The sequence below is a fragment of the Schistocerca nitens genome, chromosome 10 (genome assembly GCF_023898315.1).
Source record: "Schistocerca nitens isolate TAMUIC-IGC-003100 chromosome 10, iqSchNite1.1, whole genome shotgun sequence".
NCBI lineage: Eukaryota > Metazoa > Arthropoda > Insecta > Orthoptera > Acrididae > Schistocerca > Schistocerca nitens.
The window spans coordinates 22,136,226-22,149,055 of NC_064623.1; the positions used below are offsets into that span (position 1 = coordinate 22,136,226).

Sequence of the window (12,830 nt, forward strand, 5' to 3'; positions counted from 1 at the left end):
CATTGATTTGTAAAATATACTGATTATAAGCATAAAATGAGGTCACTGAGTGGTGGTAAATGACAGGAATTAAAAAAGCTGAGTCATTTTTTTAACACTTTAATTGTTCCAATATTATAAATAAGCATACAAAGGGTATTGGAACAACTGCCATGGACTTAGGGACCCATCCTGGCATTCGCCTGACACTATCTGGGGAAACCATGGAAGACCCAGATCAGGATGGCAGAGGAGGGTGGGATGTTACAATATACAATTAAAATTTATAATATACTCAAATGCACAGTTCACAATTACACTGAAACTATTATCACCAAATGCACAGTTCAAAATTACAGTTTATAATCACTACTCCTCCGTTGCCCTTCACAGATGCGACATCTGATGCCCTCAGCTTCAACCTGTAAAAACAATGAGCCAACACCCTAACATTTGCATGACAAGATGTTGAGCTCATAAGGACTTTAGTAAGGAAACAGGACAAAGCATGCAATTTGAAGAAATGATTAACACAATACGGCATATGTGGTTCGTAAAATCATTTATAATAAACTCAAACAACTACTGCATCAACTAATTTTGGTGTGAGTAAATGTAAATCCATAACATTGTGTAATTACGTCATGTAAGTTAGTTTATGGGTGACATGTCCTAGTGTGAGACCCAGGCACTCTTCCTAACATTGTAGCTAATGATCACACATCTAAAAAAAAAACTCACAAAGAACTAGTGGTTGCTGGTGATTTTAATATACATGTCCTGAAAAACACTGAAATCAGTTACATTGACATTCAATTTAATTTCTACTGTAAATTTCCCAACTAGGGTATACAAATGTGCTAAGACAGCCACTGACAATATATTTATAGCCAATTCTAGGCAAGTAAGCCACATTACAAAACCAGTAGTAAATGGGTTATTAGCCTTACAGCTCATTACAATATTTACTGCAAAACATTGAAGAAGGTTATCCAGAAATCTAAACACCAGCATTAAGAAAAGAAGATAAATACATTCAGCAATAAAATAAAAACAATATGGGATACAGTTAAATCAGAGACAGGTAGGACGAGAAGTGGAGGAGGAACAAGTAGCTCAAAAAGTAAATGAAACCCTGATAAACAATGGAATATCCGAGACCAGTGTACACAAGCAATCTCAGTGAAATGAAATTTACACTTCACCCAAAGAAATAGAATCAACGTCCTTGAAATCAAACCATTCTAGTGCTTACAATAACACATCAACAAAGTTAATAAACGAGTGTTCATGTGAGCTTAGTCATATCTAAAGTTATTTGTGTAATCAATCACTTATTACAGGAACATTCCCGGGCTGGCTTAAATATGCTGAAGTTATACCTCTCCACAAGAAACAGAAATGCTGTCAAATTACCGACCAATCTCACTTGGTAAGAAACAAATGCAATTAAAGCTCAAAAACTAATATGGTCTATATTAAAAATAAAAAACTTCCCTTTATATGCCTCAGCTGTTGATTATTCTTGGACAGCCCTTTATTCTTCCTCCATGGCCTGCAGTTGACTTCCTTCACCTTGATCTCCTGCTTGTAGTCCGTGACAATACATCCTAACATCCACATCACTGGTATGATCTGGAGGGGAAAAGTAATAAACATCAAATGTACTGCTACCTCAGTAAAGTATGTGTTATGCTTTTGTCAGTCAGGGAACTGATGAGTATAAATATCCTAACATCAGTTTACCATGCTCTTGCACTAAATCCTAACATATGGCCTCATATTCTGTGGCCACAGTTCTGAGTCCAATAAAATATTTAAGCTCCAAAATAAAGCTGTCAGGATGGTGTTATTTAAAAAGCAGGGAGACTCATGTAAACAAGTATTCCAAAAACTAGATATTCTTATACTTCCATGCCAGTATAGATTGGAGATACTAAGCTTTACCAAGCTAAATATTGGCAGCCTGAAGCAGAATCTGGACTACCACCAGCAAGACACTAGAGGGAAATACTTGCTGACACAGTTTACCCTTTCCTTTCAGCATATAGCTGATAGTGTAAAATGTATGGGGATTAAACTTTATTATCATCTACCACTAAACACAAAAACCCAGCACATTTTAAAATAAGGCTTGTCAGTATTATTAAAAAACTGTTTTTGTAACATGACTATTTTGAATGCTATTTTTTTATGTAATGTATTTGCACACTTATCTTTCTCTACTATAATTTACCTTCAAAATGTAAATTTCAATATGGCCTAAACAACTGTCAAAGTTCATCTATTTGTATGTACTTATATTTATCCAGCAAATCATAACTACTGTATACATTGTGTAATGCTTATCTGTACTGAATTTGATTTTAAATTTATACACAAATTTTAATTAGGCCTTTTTGACCTTAATTTCAAACAACTTTTGAATGTACTAATACTGTATCCTGTAATCTATAATTCCCATACAATTGTGTAAGTGTGGGTGTATTTCTTTGGTGTTGTGTATTTTTTAAATGCTTCAGAAGTATGACTTGTGCCATATCATGTAGTACTCTCTGAACACAACATTTGTTGATCAATAAAGAATGAATGAATGACATTCTTAGACACTGAACATCAAACCGTCAAATTTGTAGTAACTAAAGCTGTTAATCAGAAGATATAATTTTATCCGATATGGTTTCACTTACATTTGTTGTAGTATGTTGGTGATGGGGCATCTGGTGCTGCTTTTACATTTGCAACTGTGCTGCAATCATATTTCTCTTTGCAATGCCACTTCTGTCATCCCTGTTGTAGAAGCCGACTACTCGTTCTTCAGCCGGTGCATCATCTTCTTCACCTGTGAGGATCATATACGTAAATACACACAAAAGAATTAGAAGTTATTTGTATATTCAGCTTATGTCGGTAGCGTTTACAAAATTATTGAAAATGTAGTAAAACAATGAAATGATACAGTTATTGCTGTATGGACCTTCGTTATCTTCTAACTCCAAGTTATCTTCCACGGCGAGATTGTGTAGCACACAGCACGCTCGGATGAAGTGCGCCATCTCTCTAGCACTCCTCAATTTCAGATGATACAACTGTCTGAAACGCTGCTTCAACAGGCCAAAGCAATGTTCCACAACGCACCTGTTTTTTGAGAGTGCCCTATTGAATTCACATTGCACTCTGGACATATTCCCTGTATTTCTAAAGGGTGTTAACAAATTTCTGGTGCAGGGATAGGCACTGTCACCCAGAATATGAAAATCTCCACACTTTTCTTCGATTGTGTGGTAGAGTGTGGACGTCCTGAAAACCCTCCCGTCGTGTACAGAGCCCGGATAGCCGACGAATAAGTCCCTAATCCGTCGATTTTGATCACAAACTACTTGAAGCTGAATAGAAAAATAATTCTTCCTATTCATATAGGACTGGGGATCTTTCCGAGGTCTATCAATCCTAATGTGGGAACCGTCGATTGCCCCAATCGCACCAGGCAATCCATTTCCCCGGAAATGGGCCTCAATCGCTCCTCTTTCTTCGGCGGACGGCCACTTTATAACCTCTCTTCCCAAATCACTAATAAAGTTTGTAACTCTCTGAATAACGCATCGCAGAGAAGAAATACAAATGTTAAATCTATCTGCTACATCCCTGAAACCTGCAGCTTCGTGGCCAGCGAACCACAAAAAGATCAATATATGCTGCAGTGGGAGCAGTTTCCCATTTCCCCCTGCCCGATAATTGTAGAATCTGGAATTCCTAAACCTTTCGCAAAGGTCATCTGCCACGTGACGCCGCACCCGAAAATGCTCTACAAATTCCCTGTCATTATATTGTGGCACCACATCCTCCACATAATTTTCAATCCTCTGTCTTTTTTGAGGTTGTAACATTTCCAGCTCCTCGTCGCTCCACAGAAAATCTGTCTCAGATTCGCTGGACATCTGGAATAAACAGTATCAATAAATTTCACGTTCAGTCAAGTCCTTCACACTCCTAATAAAGGTGACTTCATATGAGAATAAATAAATAAAATGCTTACCTTACAATTCACGACGATGAAGTGCAAACAGCAAGAGAGCAGACCTGTCGCCACAACAGCATGCAAGGGAATGGACAGTGAACACGCACGCACGTGGAGTCTGCCCCCACTCCAACTCACACAGCTCTGCGCATGCGCGAATCTGGCAGCTTGGCTGCGCCAGAAACATTTTTCCGGGTAGCGTCTGGCAGCTTGCTGCTACTGCTCGTACACCAAACAGCCCTACTTCGAGTAGCCAGAAAGCGGGAGAAAGCGCTGCTCATACACGAATTCAGCTCTGCGCATGCGCACGAGTCCGCTGGCAACTGCTCATACGAACCTATTGGCTCTTACCGCCAACCAATGAGATATCGGTGCCAGTTGCAATAGCTGCGTATAATAGTGATGGGCTAAACTGCGATTTTCCGATATCAGTGATTTCTGTGAATGCTACTTTTCTGTATCTGTTATTCTTAACTGTGATTTGTCGCAGTTAAGGAACATAGGTAGTGTATCCCTCCGCCACTGCTATTTCTGTGATTTCTGCTACTTCCGCGATTTCTGCTACTTCTGCGATTTCTGTGACTTCTGCTACTTCTGCGATTTCTGTGATTCCTGCGATTCCTGCGACTTAACACCGTATGAAAAAGTTACATCAGTCAACACAGAAAATTGCATCTCAACAAACCTGTCATTGGCAAGTGTGTTTTACGTTTTTTCTTCTGTTGGCTTTAATTTTGTATTAAAGAAACAACTGTGAAAATATTAATAGTGTAATTAATATGTAAGTAGCCGTACAGTACCGTAATAGTTCGTATTTACAAAATGAATTCTAACATATTGTTATGTTCACAGGTACCTGAACTACATTTCAGTCACTCAGACAAGTGATAACTCAAAATATCATTGTCAACAGATCTGAAGAAATTGCCACTGCGTCTTTAGACCGTTTTAGTCAGACAAGAGGTTAGTTTCTAAGCGTTTCGATGGACTTAATTACTTCAGTGAGATCGTTCTTGTGAATGTGATATTCATTATAGCAAATATTAGCAATCTACTCTGTCAATTATATTGCTAGTAATTAATGACAGCAAAAATTGTTTAATAATCCTTGTGTTTTTGCAGACACAGTTCTGACTATGATTACTGGTTGCTGTACGTATCTATCCACATCAAGGCTGTTGAGAGAGACTCGTGAAGATTCAAGACAGCAGTTTAAAAGTGAAATAATTGTGAAATAAGTGTGTGAATGATTAAACTGTGTTTTATTGAAGTTGTTGTGCGATTTTAAAGGAATAATAAATGTCAAATACAGTGAGTGAATAATAAAAATCTCATTTTCCACATGTTTAAGCCGTCCTATACCCATAATTTTCCGCCACTTACTTATTGGTAAACACTTGTTGGAGAGTGACATGCCGCGCGCCCCCCCCCCCCCCCCCCCCCTTTCTCCACAATCTTGGTGTGACACTGACCTGTAACATATCCCGAAGTCTACAATATGCATTTTGAGGCTGTTGATATGAAAGTGGGAAGTACAGATCTTCCAGTTAAATCAGGAATAGCTGAAGTGCATTACTTGAAAGTAACACAGGAAAAGCTTACTTATGTAGGTGGTAGTAGTGTCGGCAAAAAGTTCTTGTGTGTGAAGTTGCCATGTAGAACACCAGGTGTAAAACTTTTCTCCCGAGTCTTGAACTGTGTCGGAACAAAAGTGAGGCATTCATATGACTGTTTTCATTTCTCTACACTTATACAGATGTCTGAGTTCTGCTGTGTTAACATTGCAAAGTCCTGTAGGCATGTGGAGTATTAACCAAAACTGTCATATTGGAAGCAGAATCAAACACATTTGTTACGTTACTTGATATTTTCAGGAGAAAAAGGCAATGTTGCTTCTTATTAATATAATACATTCAGAGTCACAGCAGTATTTGACCAACCATAACTGATGCTGAATGTGCATGTCGTCATATAATATGAAGGGCTTATTTCAATAGTTGTACAAGTCCATTACCTACACTTTTCTGTCTATAATGCTTCTGAAATTAGTGATCCAAACAAACATAAATAAAGGTTCATCTCTAGCAAGAAGCCATATGCTTGAATATTTCTGGTATCTCAACTGCAGATTTTTCAGCGCTCATTTAACTTTACGACTCTGTATCTCAAAATGAACAAAAATGGACTTGTACCACTATTGAAATAAGCCCTTCATATGCACACACAGCACATTGATCTCGTGAGGCACAAGGCTCTCATAACGAAGTACGTACGTCGGTCAACAGATGACACTAGGAAAAGTATGTTAACTGCGCTTTTTAGTTGCTACTTGCGACTAAAGATTCTCAAAGGATTTATTTATGAATCTTGCTGACAGGACAAAAATTTATGGGTTGCACGTAATGATACACCCATTTCTTAAATGTGATTTGAGACTTTCTCGGCGTATTCCATTCGTGAAATCTTCTCGGGTGATCATTTCTTATTAAGTTAAAGTTCGCCAACTTCGCGAGGTGAGTGTATTGGTACCCCTTATCACACCAAAGACGAATACTTTCCGTAGTTGCACGATATTTGAAATTGTTATTCAGTTACCCAAGTGTGAAGTGAGCAATTAGCCAATTATCACCTGAGTGACAGTGGCACGGATTGTGGTGAAGGTTAGAAGCGTCTCGCGGGCCCCGAGGAATCATGACGTCACATCAAGACATGACGTCGTTTCTCACGCTAGCCAATATCGCTGGTAGTTTTCGAAACGCGGATATTCTTTGAACATGACATGCTAATGCATTGTGGGTGTGTGTGTGTGTGTGTGTTTATAATGGCGGGTTTTGTGATTTGTGTGCATTAAAGCTTTTCAATCACGGAAAAAAATTGATAATACTTGTGTGTGTGTATATAATGGCGGGTTTTGTGATTTGTGTGCGTTAAAGCTTTTCAATGACGGAAAAAAATTGATAATACTTTCTGCAAAAGCAGATGTTTGCAGAGGAGAAAGGATAGTTTATATTCCAGATAATGGACAGTAAGTAACTTCCGTTAGTAATCTTATAATGCTCAAGAAAAGTAAAGTGTATGGTAAATCTACAGAAATTTCATTCTTTGTGCCTATAGTATTCTGATGCGCATTATGTTACCCAGTAAAGTTTCTTTCAATGCATCTATGTGGATTATTTGTGGTAATGGCGTATTATCATAACAAATGGCTTCGGTATTTAAGTTACAATCATCGTAACTTTTTCCTGATCAAAAAGTGTGTAGTAACTGTATTCTAACGTCAGAAACCTGCACATTTGAAAACTTTTGAATGTTCTAAATTACATCATTCATCATAGTCAGTATTTTTTTACAGTAAAATAGGTATGAATTGCAAAGACTGAATCCAGATTTGTGAGTGATGTAATCTGTTTTTGTAATGGATGTTTCAGTTTCTGAAGTGAAAATCCAAAGAAGAGAAGACAGCGAGAAGTAGCCTTTTGTCTGTTTCATGGTTTATAGGCCTACTGGGGAAACTCGCCATGTAAAAAAACGAGTAACGCATCAAGCTTGGTACCTCTATGGTGATGTGGAAATCCGAGCGTTGTTAATAAAGAAATTAATTCAGTGTGTGTGTGTGTGTTTCTTTTGATTCCTTTATCATGTTGCTTATAGTAGACCAAATTTAATTAAAATACCCAGGTGATAATTTCAACATAAATTGGACTATGTGCATAGCTGTTTCTAATGGCTTTGCTGCTTGTCAGAGGCAAAGTATGAATATTTACCATCCTCTGGCATGTGCGTTCACTAGTCATTTATGGCAAAAGAAATCACTGACTGAAAGCATAATTTGCTTGGTAGACATAATTGAAAATGACCTTTTTAGTTATAATTTTACGTTTCTAGATTATAGTACTCCCTGAGAGATTATCTTCTGCATTTCTTGACCCTGACATGACTAGTAATGGATGTTTCACCACCAGGTTAGGCATACAGCATTAAGGGGTCGACAGAAGCGTCCGATCCCACGCGTCGGCTTTGACCCGTGACGTAAGGGTGTTGTATGTGACGTCATGACGGCGCGGAGTTAGGTTTGAGTGTGGCTGTCTCCAGTTCTGTTTTATTTTATCTTATTTTATTTACTTTTCTGATCTGTTCGTTCTATCTCGTAAGACCTTTTTTTTAATTTAAAAACACTTATTACTTATTTTAATTATGTTTCCTCCAATTTCTGTTTTAGTTTATTATATTTATATTTCTGATCTGTTTGTTCTATCCCGTGAGATTTTTTTTTTTTTTAAAGACAAAAAATACTAATCAGCTACTGAAGCATCTTTATCTTCAATGGGTTGCAGGGGTTCCGACCCCTGGGGAGGTGGGTGGGTATTCATGCATGGCTGTCTTCACTTACACGTTGTAGCTACGCAAGGCGTCTAAATTTGTTTACATTTAGTTTGCCCCCCACCCAAAACACCCCATTTCCCACGCTTGTCCCGTTAGTTTCATTAGGCTTCTTGTGGAAAGTGTGTGTGTGTGTTTTTGTTTCCGCCATATTTGTGACGTCATGGGTCAAAGCAGACGGGCGGGATCGGACGCTTCCGTATTTCCGCATTAAGTGTCCTGCTCTGCTGTGAGCAGCATGGTAGTCAATGTGTTAAGCAGGCATTTAGGAACTTTGAATGTGAAGTATATGCATCTGTACAGTTGTGGCTAAAAGAACAGCTAGAATGCTGATTACTGTTTCAGGAATTATCCTTTACACAGTTAAATATGTGTCTAAAAATGAATTCATGAATAACTTTGTAGTCATTTAATCGTTTGGTTTTGTAAGACATTTAAATAAAAATACTGCACACCCAAAAATAGTCTGGAAATGGCAAATATAAGTAAATATTTTTCCTCAGTAAGATAAAAGTGTAAAATTGCTGATACCTGTTTGTTACCATATCCGCTGGCTCCAGCAGAGCAGTCTGCTGTGACCACCGGCACATTCATGCCAGCCAACGGGTTAATACACAAAACAGGGCAGTACAAGACTTGGTCCGTAATTCTCATTGGTTGAAGCAACTAAAATCAAATTTCTGAGGTGTGCTGGAACTGTGTTATTGGTATATTCCCCAGCATGATTTAAAATTTTTGCATTGAAATGGCACTGACAGTGCGTAATATATTTTGCAACTGAGAATAGACACTAAAAAAATTATGTGGGAATATATTTCAAGAAACCCTTTCATACCAAACCTGACAATTATATTGACACACAAGTAAACCACCTGAATGGCACACTGGGTTATACAAACATTAGCTGTAGGTGTAGGTGTAGAATAGGTAATTTACACAGAAAACTTTTCATACAAATTTTATTGTAAAGCACACTAAAGTTAAGGGAAAGGTGCTATGCCTAGATGAGATAAACTTGGACACACAAGAACTGGTTTTGCTCAGATATATGGAAAATTAACTGTAGTATTATATGACATACAACACATCTGAAGTGAAAATTTGTGGAGAGGAGAGATTGCATTTAACCTGTTGTGTATGGTGCACATTTTGTTACAGTGCTGGGATGATGTCATCCAGATTTCAAAATTAGTGGTCTAGTAATGAAACTCTCATCAGTTTTAATATTTAAAATAAACATGCCTGAAAAAGGAAGCTGAATTAGGACTTTCAATTAAATTGCAAAAATGTTCTTGTTTTGCACATTCACTGTGGATGATACTTAAAAGCATGGTGTTAGTAGCTCTTATTGACCTTTGTGTCAGCCACAGTGAACATGTTGAAGGTTTTAAAGTAACAAAGTAGTTGTTGACATTGAGGTATTAATGGATGATGGGGCCGGCTGGAGTGGCCGCGCGGTTAAGGGCGCTACAGTCTGGAACCGCACGACCGCTACGGCCGCAGGTTCGAATCCTGCCTCGGGCATGGATGTGTGTGATGTCCTTAGGTTAGTTAGTTCTAAGTTCTAGGGGACTTATGACCACAGCAGTTGAGTCCCATAGTGCTCAGAGCCATTTGAACCATATTAATGGATGACAGCAGGAAACAGCAATGAAATAATGTGAATTACTTAAACCAGGAATTAAACAAGTCTACATGGCTTTGAACACAGCCAAAAAATGGTTGGTTCAAATGGCTCTGAGCACTACGGGATTTAACTTCTGAGGTCATGTCCCCTAGAACTTAGAACTACGTAAACCTAACTAACCTAAGGACATCACACACATCCGTGCCCAAGTCGGGATTCGAACCTGTGACCATAGTGGTCGCGCGGTTCCAGACTGTAGCGCCTAGAACTGCTCGGCCACCCCGGCCGGCGAACACAGTCATTTCACACTTCTTATTCACTGCATATTTGTGTGCTATAACTAATACAGCAACCTTTTATTTTCTCATCTTTGATCTGGAACACGTGTCACATCTTACTTGTTTTCCTAGAGCAACTCTAGGTTTACAAGATCCACATTTCAGAATTCTGGTAATTGCTAGTCCTACCTCATGCTGAAAGTGTGGGATGATAGCTGTCTCTTCAGATATGATCTCATCAACTGCCATTTCAGAAACTTGAAGCAAAAATGTGATTATTCAATTTTCTGTCAGTGATGAATATATCACTAATGTATAAGTATATTCATGATGGTATAGAACAGTGCAGGGCCATCTTCTGCTGGGTAGACTAAACTGTGCACTTCACATCCAGTGCATGAATTTCTTCATAGGTAGTATCATAGTACACTACTATCTCAGACTTGATTGTTGTGATGCTCAATGAAACAGCATTATGCCTTGAAGACACTAAACTAACAGCCTTCTTAAGTTTTTGAATGAAGGATATAAGAAGTAATATATCCAAAAACAATTACGTTTTACATTTTGCTGTCAGGAACTCTTGGAATCTTTCCTTTTATTATTATTTTGTACATGTGTTGGCTTTTTGTTCACAGTTTAATAAAACCTTATCTAACACAAATCAGTTTTCACTCATAAGGATGGCGAGTGGCACACACAGATCTAACATTACTGATAGGTAATACAGGGTACCCAGGACTTTGTACTGGGATACTTTCTTTTGTTGATTTGTGTAAATGACAAAATACTGCTCCTCAAATTCAAGGATAGTTCTGTATGCTGATGCTACACCCGTTGCATGGAAGTGTAAGGATCGTGAGCAACTACAAAAACTATGAAACTGTATTACAAATGAAATAACTCAGTATTTCTATGAAAGTCATCTCATTGTCAGCACAAGATAGCAGCAGTAATGGATTTTCACCCCACAAGACAGATTTTTAAATTCAGTTGTGCACTGGAACTGATATTGGCACCAAAGAAAACTACTGCTTGGTTACAGTTAAACTTTATATATTTAACATGTTATAACATGGAAATAAACAGTCCTTATCAGAGCCAACTTTAACTATCATATCTATAAATATTGAAGGCATATCATCAGCCAAAGAACATCTGTTATCCAACCTATGCCGTGACAAAATATGCAACGTCCTCTGTATACAAGAGACGCATAGAGATGAGCGACAGAGACGACCAAAACTACCGGGCATGAAACTAGCTGCGGAAACACCGCACTCTCAGTATGGAAGTGCTATATTTGTAAGACCAGGACTTCAGATAATCAGTGCTCACTGCACCGTAGAAAATAACATCGAAGTCATTTCAGTGGAGCTGAGTAACTGCTTGGCTACCTCTGTGTATAAGCCCCGTTTGGCTGCATTTTCCTTCACACCACCCAGGAACTTCCATAACAGCAAGACGTCTGTAGTAATCGGTGACTTTAACAGCCATAGTCATTTGTGGGGATACTCTGAAGATGACGAAAATGGGGAGGCAGTCCTCTCCTGGGCTGAATTCTGCCAGTTGTCTCTTATTCATGACAGCAAGCTACCCCCCTTCCTTCAACAGTGGCAGGCGGCAACGTGGATTTAACCCTGACCTCCTCTTTGTGAGTGAAGACATCACACAGCTTTGCTCCAAATCAGTGTGCTCGCCCATACCAAAGACGCAACACAGGCCACTACTATGTCAAGTTCTTCCAGCAATAAGGCCACAGGAGGTGAATTTCAAACGGAGATACAATTTCAAGAAAGCTGATTGGAAAAAATTTGCTAAGATGTTGGACAAGGAGATTAAGTCTGTGCGACCTATTCCTGAAGAGTATGACAGCTTTGTTCAAACTGTCAAACATTGCTCCCGGGCATCAATTCCAAGAGGGTGTAGGACAATGTATCTGCAGGGTGTGACACCTGAAACAGCTGCTCTGCTGGACGGATACTATCGACTATATGAAGAAAACCCTTATAGCGAGGAGACTTATCTGGCTGCGCAAAATACTCTCTCCTCAATCTCTGAGGCGAAGAGAGAGCAGTGGATTAAACTGATGACAGAATGTGAGATGAGTAGAGGTAGTCAAAAGGCCTGGAGATTGTTACGACACCTTAACAATGATCCCTCCCAACCAAATACGCATACAAATGTGGAGGCAGACCAGATCGCATACCAGCTGTTGAAAAATGGTAAACCTGATCATACCTGTAAAATCGGGAGACAAACCCTGGAAAGGGAGCCTGAACAAGAGGGAAACACTCTGTCTCGACCACTCAGTTTGAATGAGCTCGACTCAGCTCTAAATAAGTGCAAAGTCAGAAAAGCAGCAGGGGTAGATGACATAAGAAGTGAACAGATCAAGAACTTTGGTCCAGGCGCAAAGTGCTGGCTACTCGAGCTAATGAATAATTGTGTCAAGAGCGGCAAGATACCAAAATCTTGGCGGAAAGCAAAAATTATAGCTATACATAAACCAGGGAAAGACCGGGTTGACCCCAAAAGCTATGCCACC

General features: G+C 38.9%; 1 protein-coding gene across 1 annotated transcript; it reads right to left on the bottom strand.

Annotated features, from left to right (window-relative positions):
* Positions 1 to 293: 293 nt before the first annotated feature.
* On the bottom strand, positions 294 to 4,164 carry LOC126210117 (putative nuclease HARBI1). Its single transcript, XM_049939260.1, has 4 exons — positions 4,016 to 4,164; positions 2,957 to 3,917; positions 2,670 to 2,821; positions 294 to 1,614 (listed from the first exon to the last, which is right to left on the bottom strand). Exons 2-3 carry the CDS (start codon positions 3,915 to 3,917, stop codon positions 2,712 to 2,714), a joined length of 1,071 nt encoding a protein of 356 aa, XP_049795217.1. The 5' UTR covers positions 4,016 to 4,164; the 3' UTR covers positions 294 to 1,614; positions 2,670 to 2,711.
* Positions 4,165 to 12,830: the final 8,666 nt, after the last annotated feature.

Coding starts and splice junctions, on each gene's coding strand:
- LOC126210117 (XM_049939260.1), bottom strand. CDS start 3,917: ATGTCCAGCGAATCTGAGACAGATTTTCTGTGGAGCGACGAGGAGCTG. Junction 2,822..2,956: donor GGAGTTAGAAGATAACGAAG/GTCCATACAGCA, acceptor TGATCCTCACAG/GTGAAGAAGATGATGCACCG.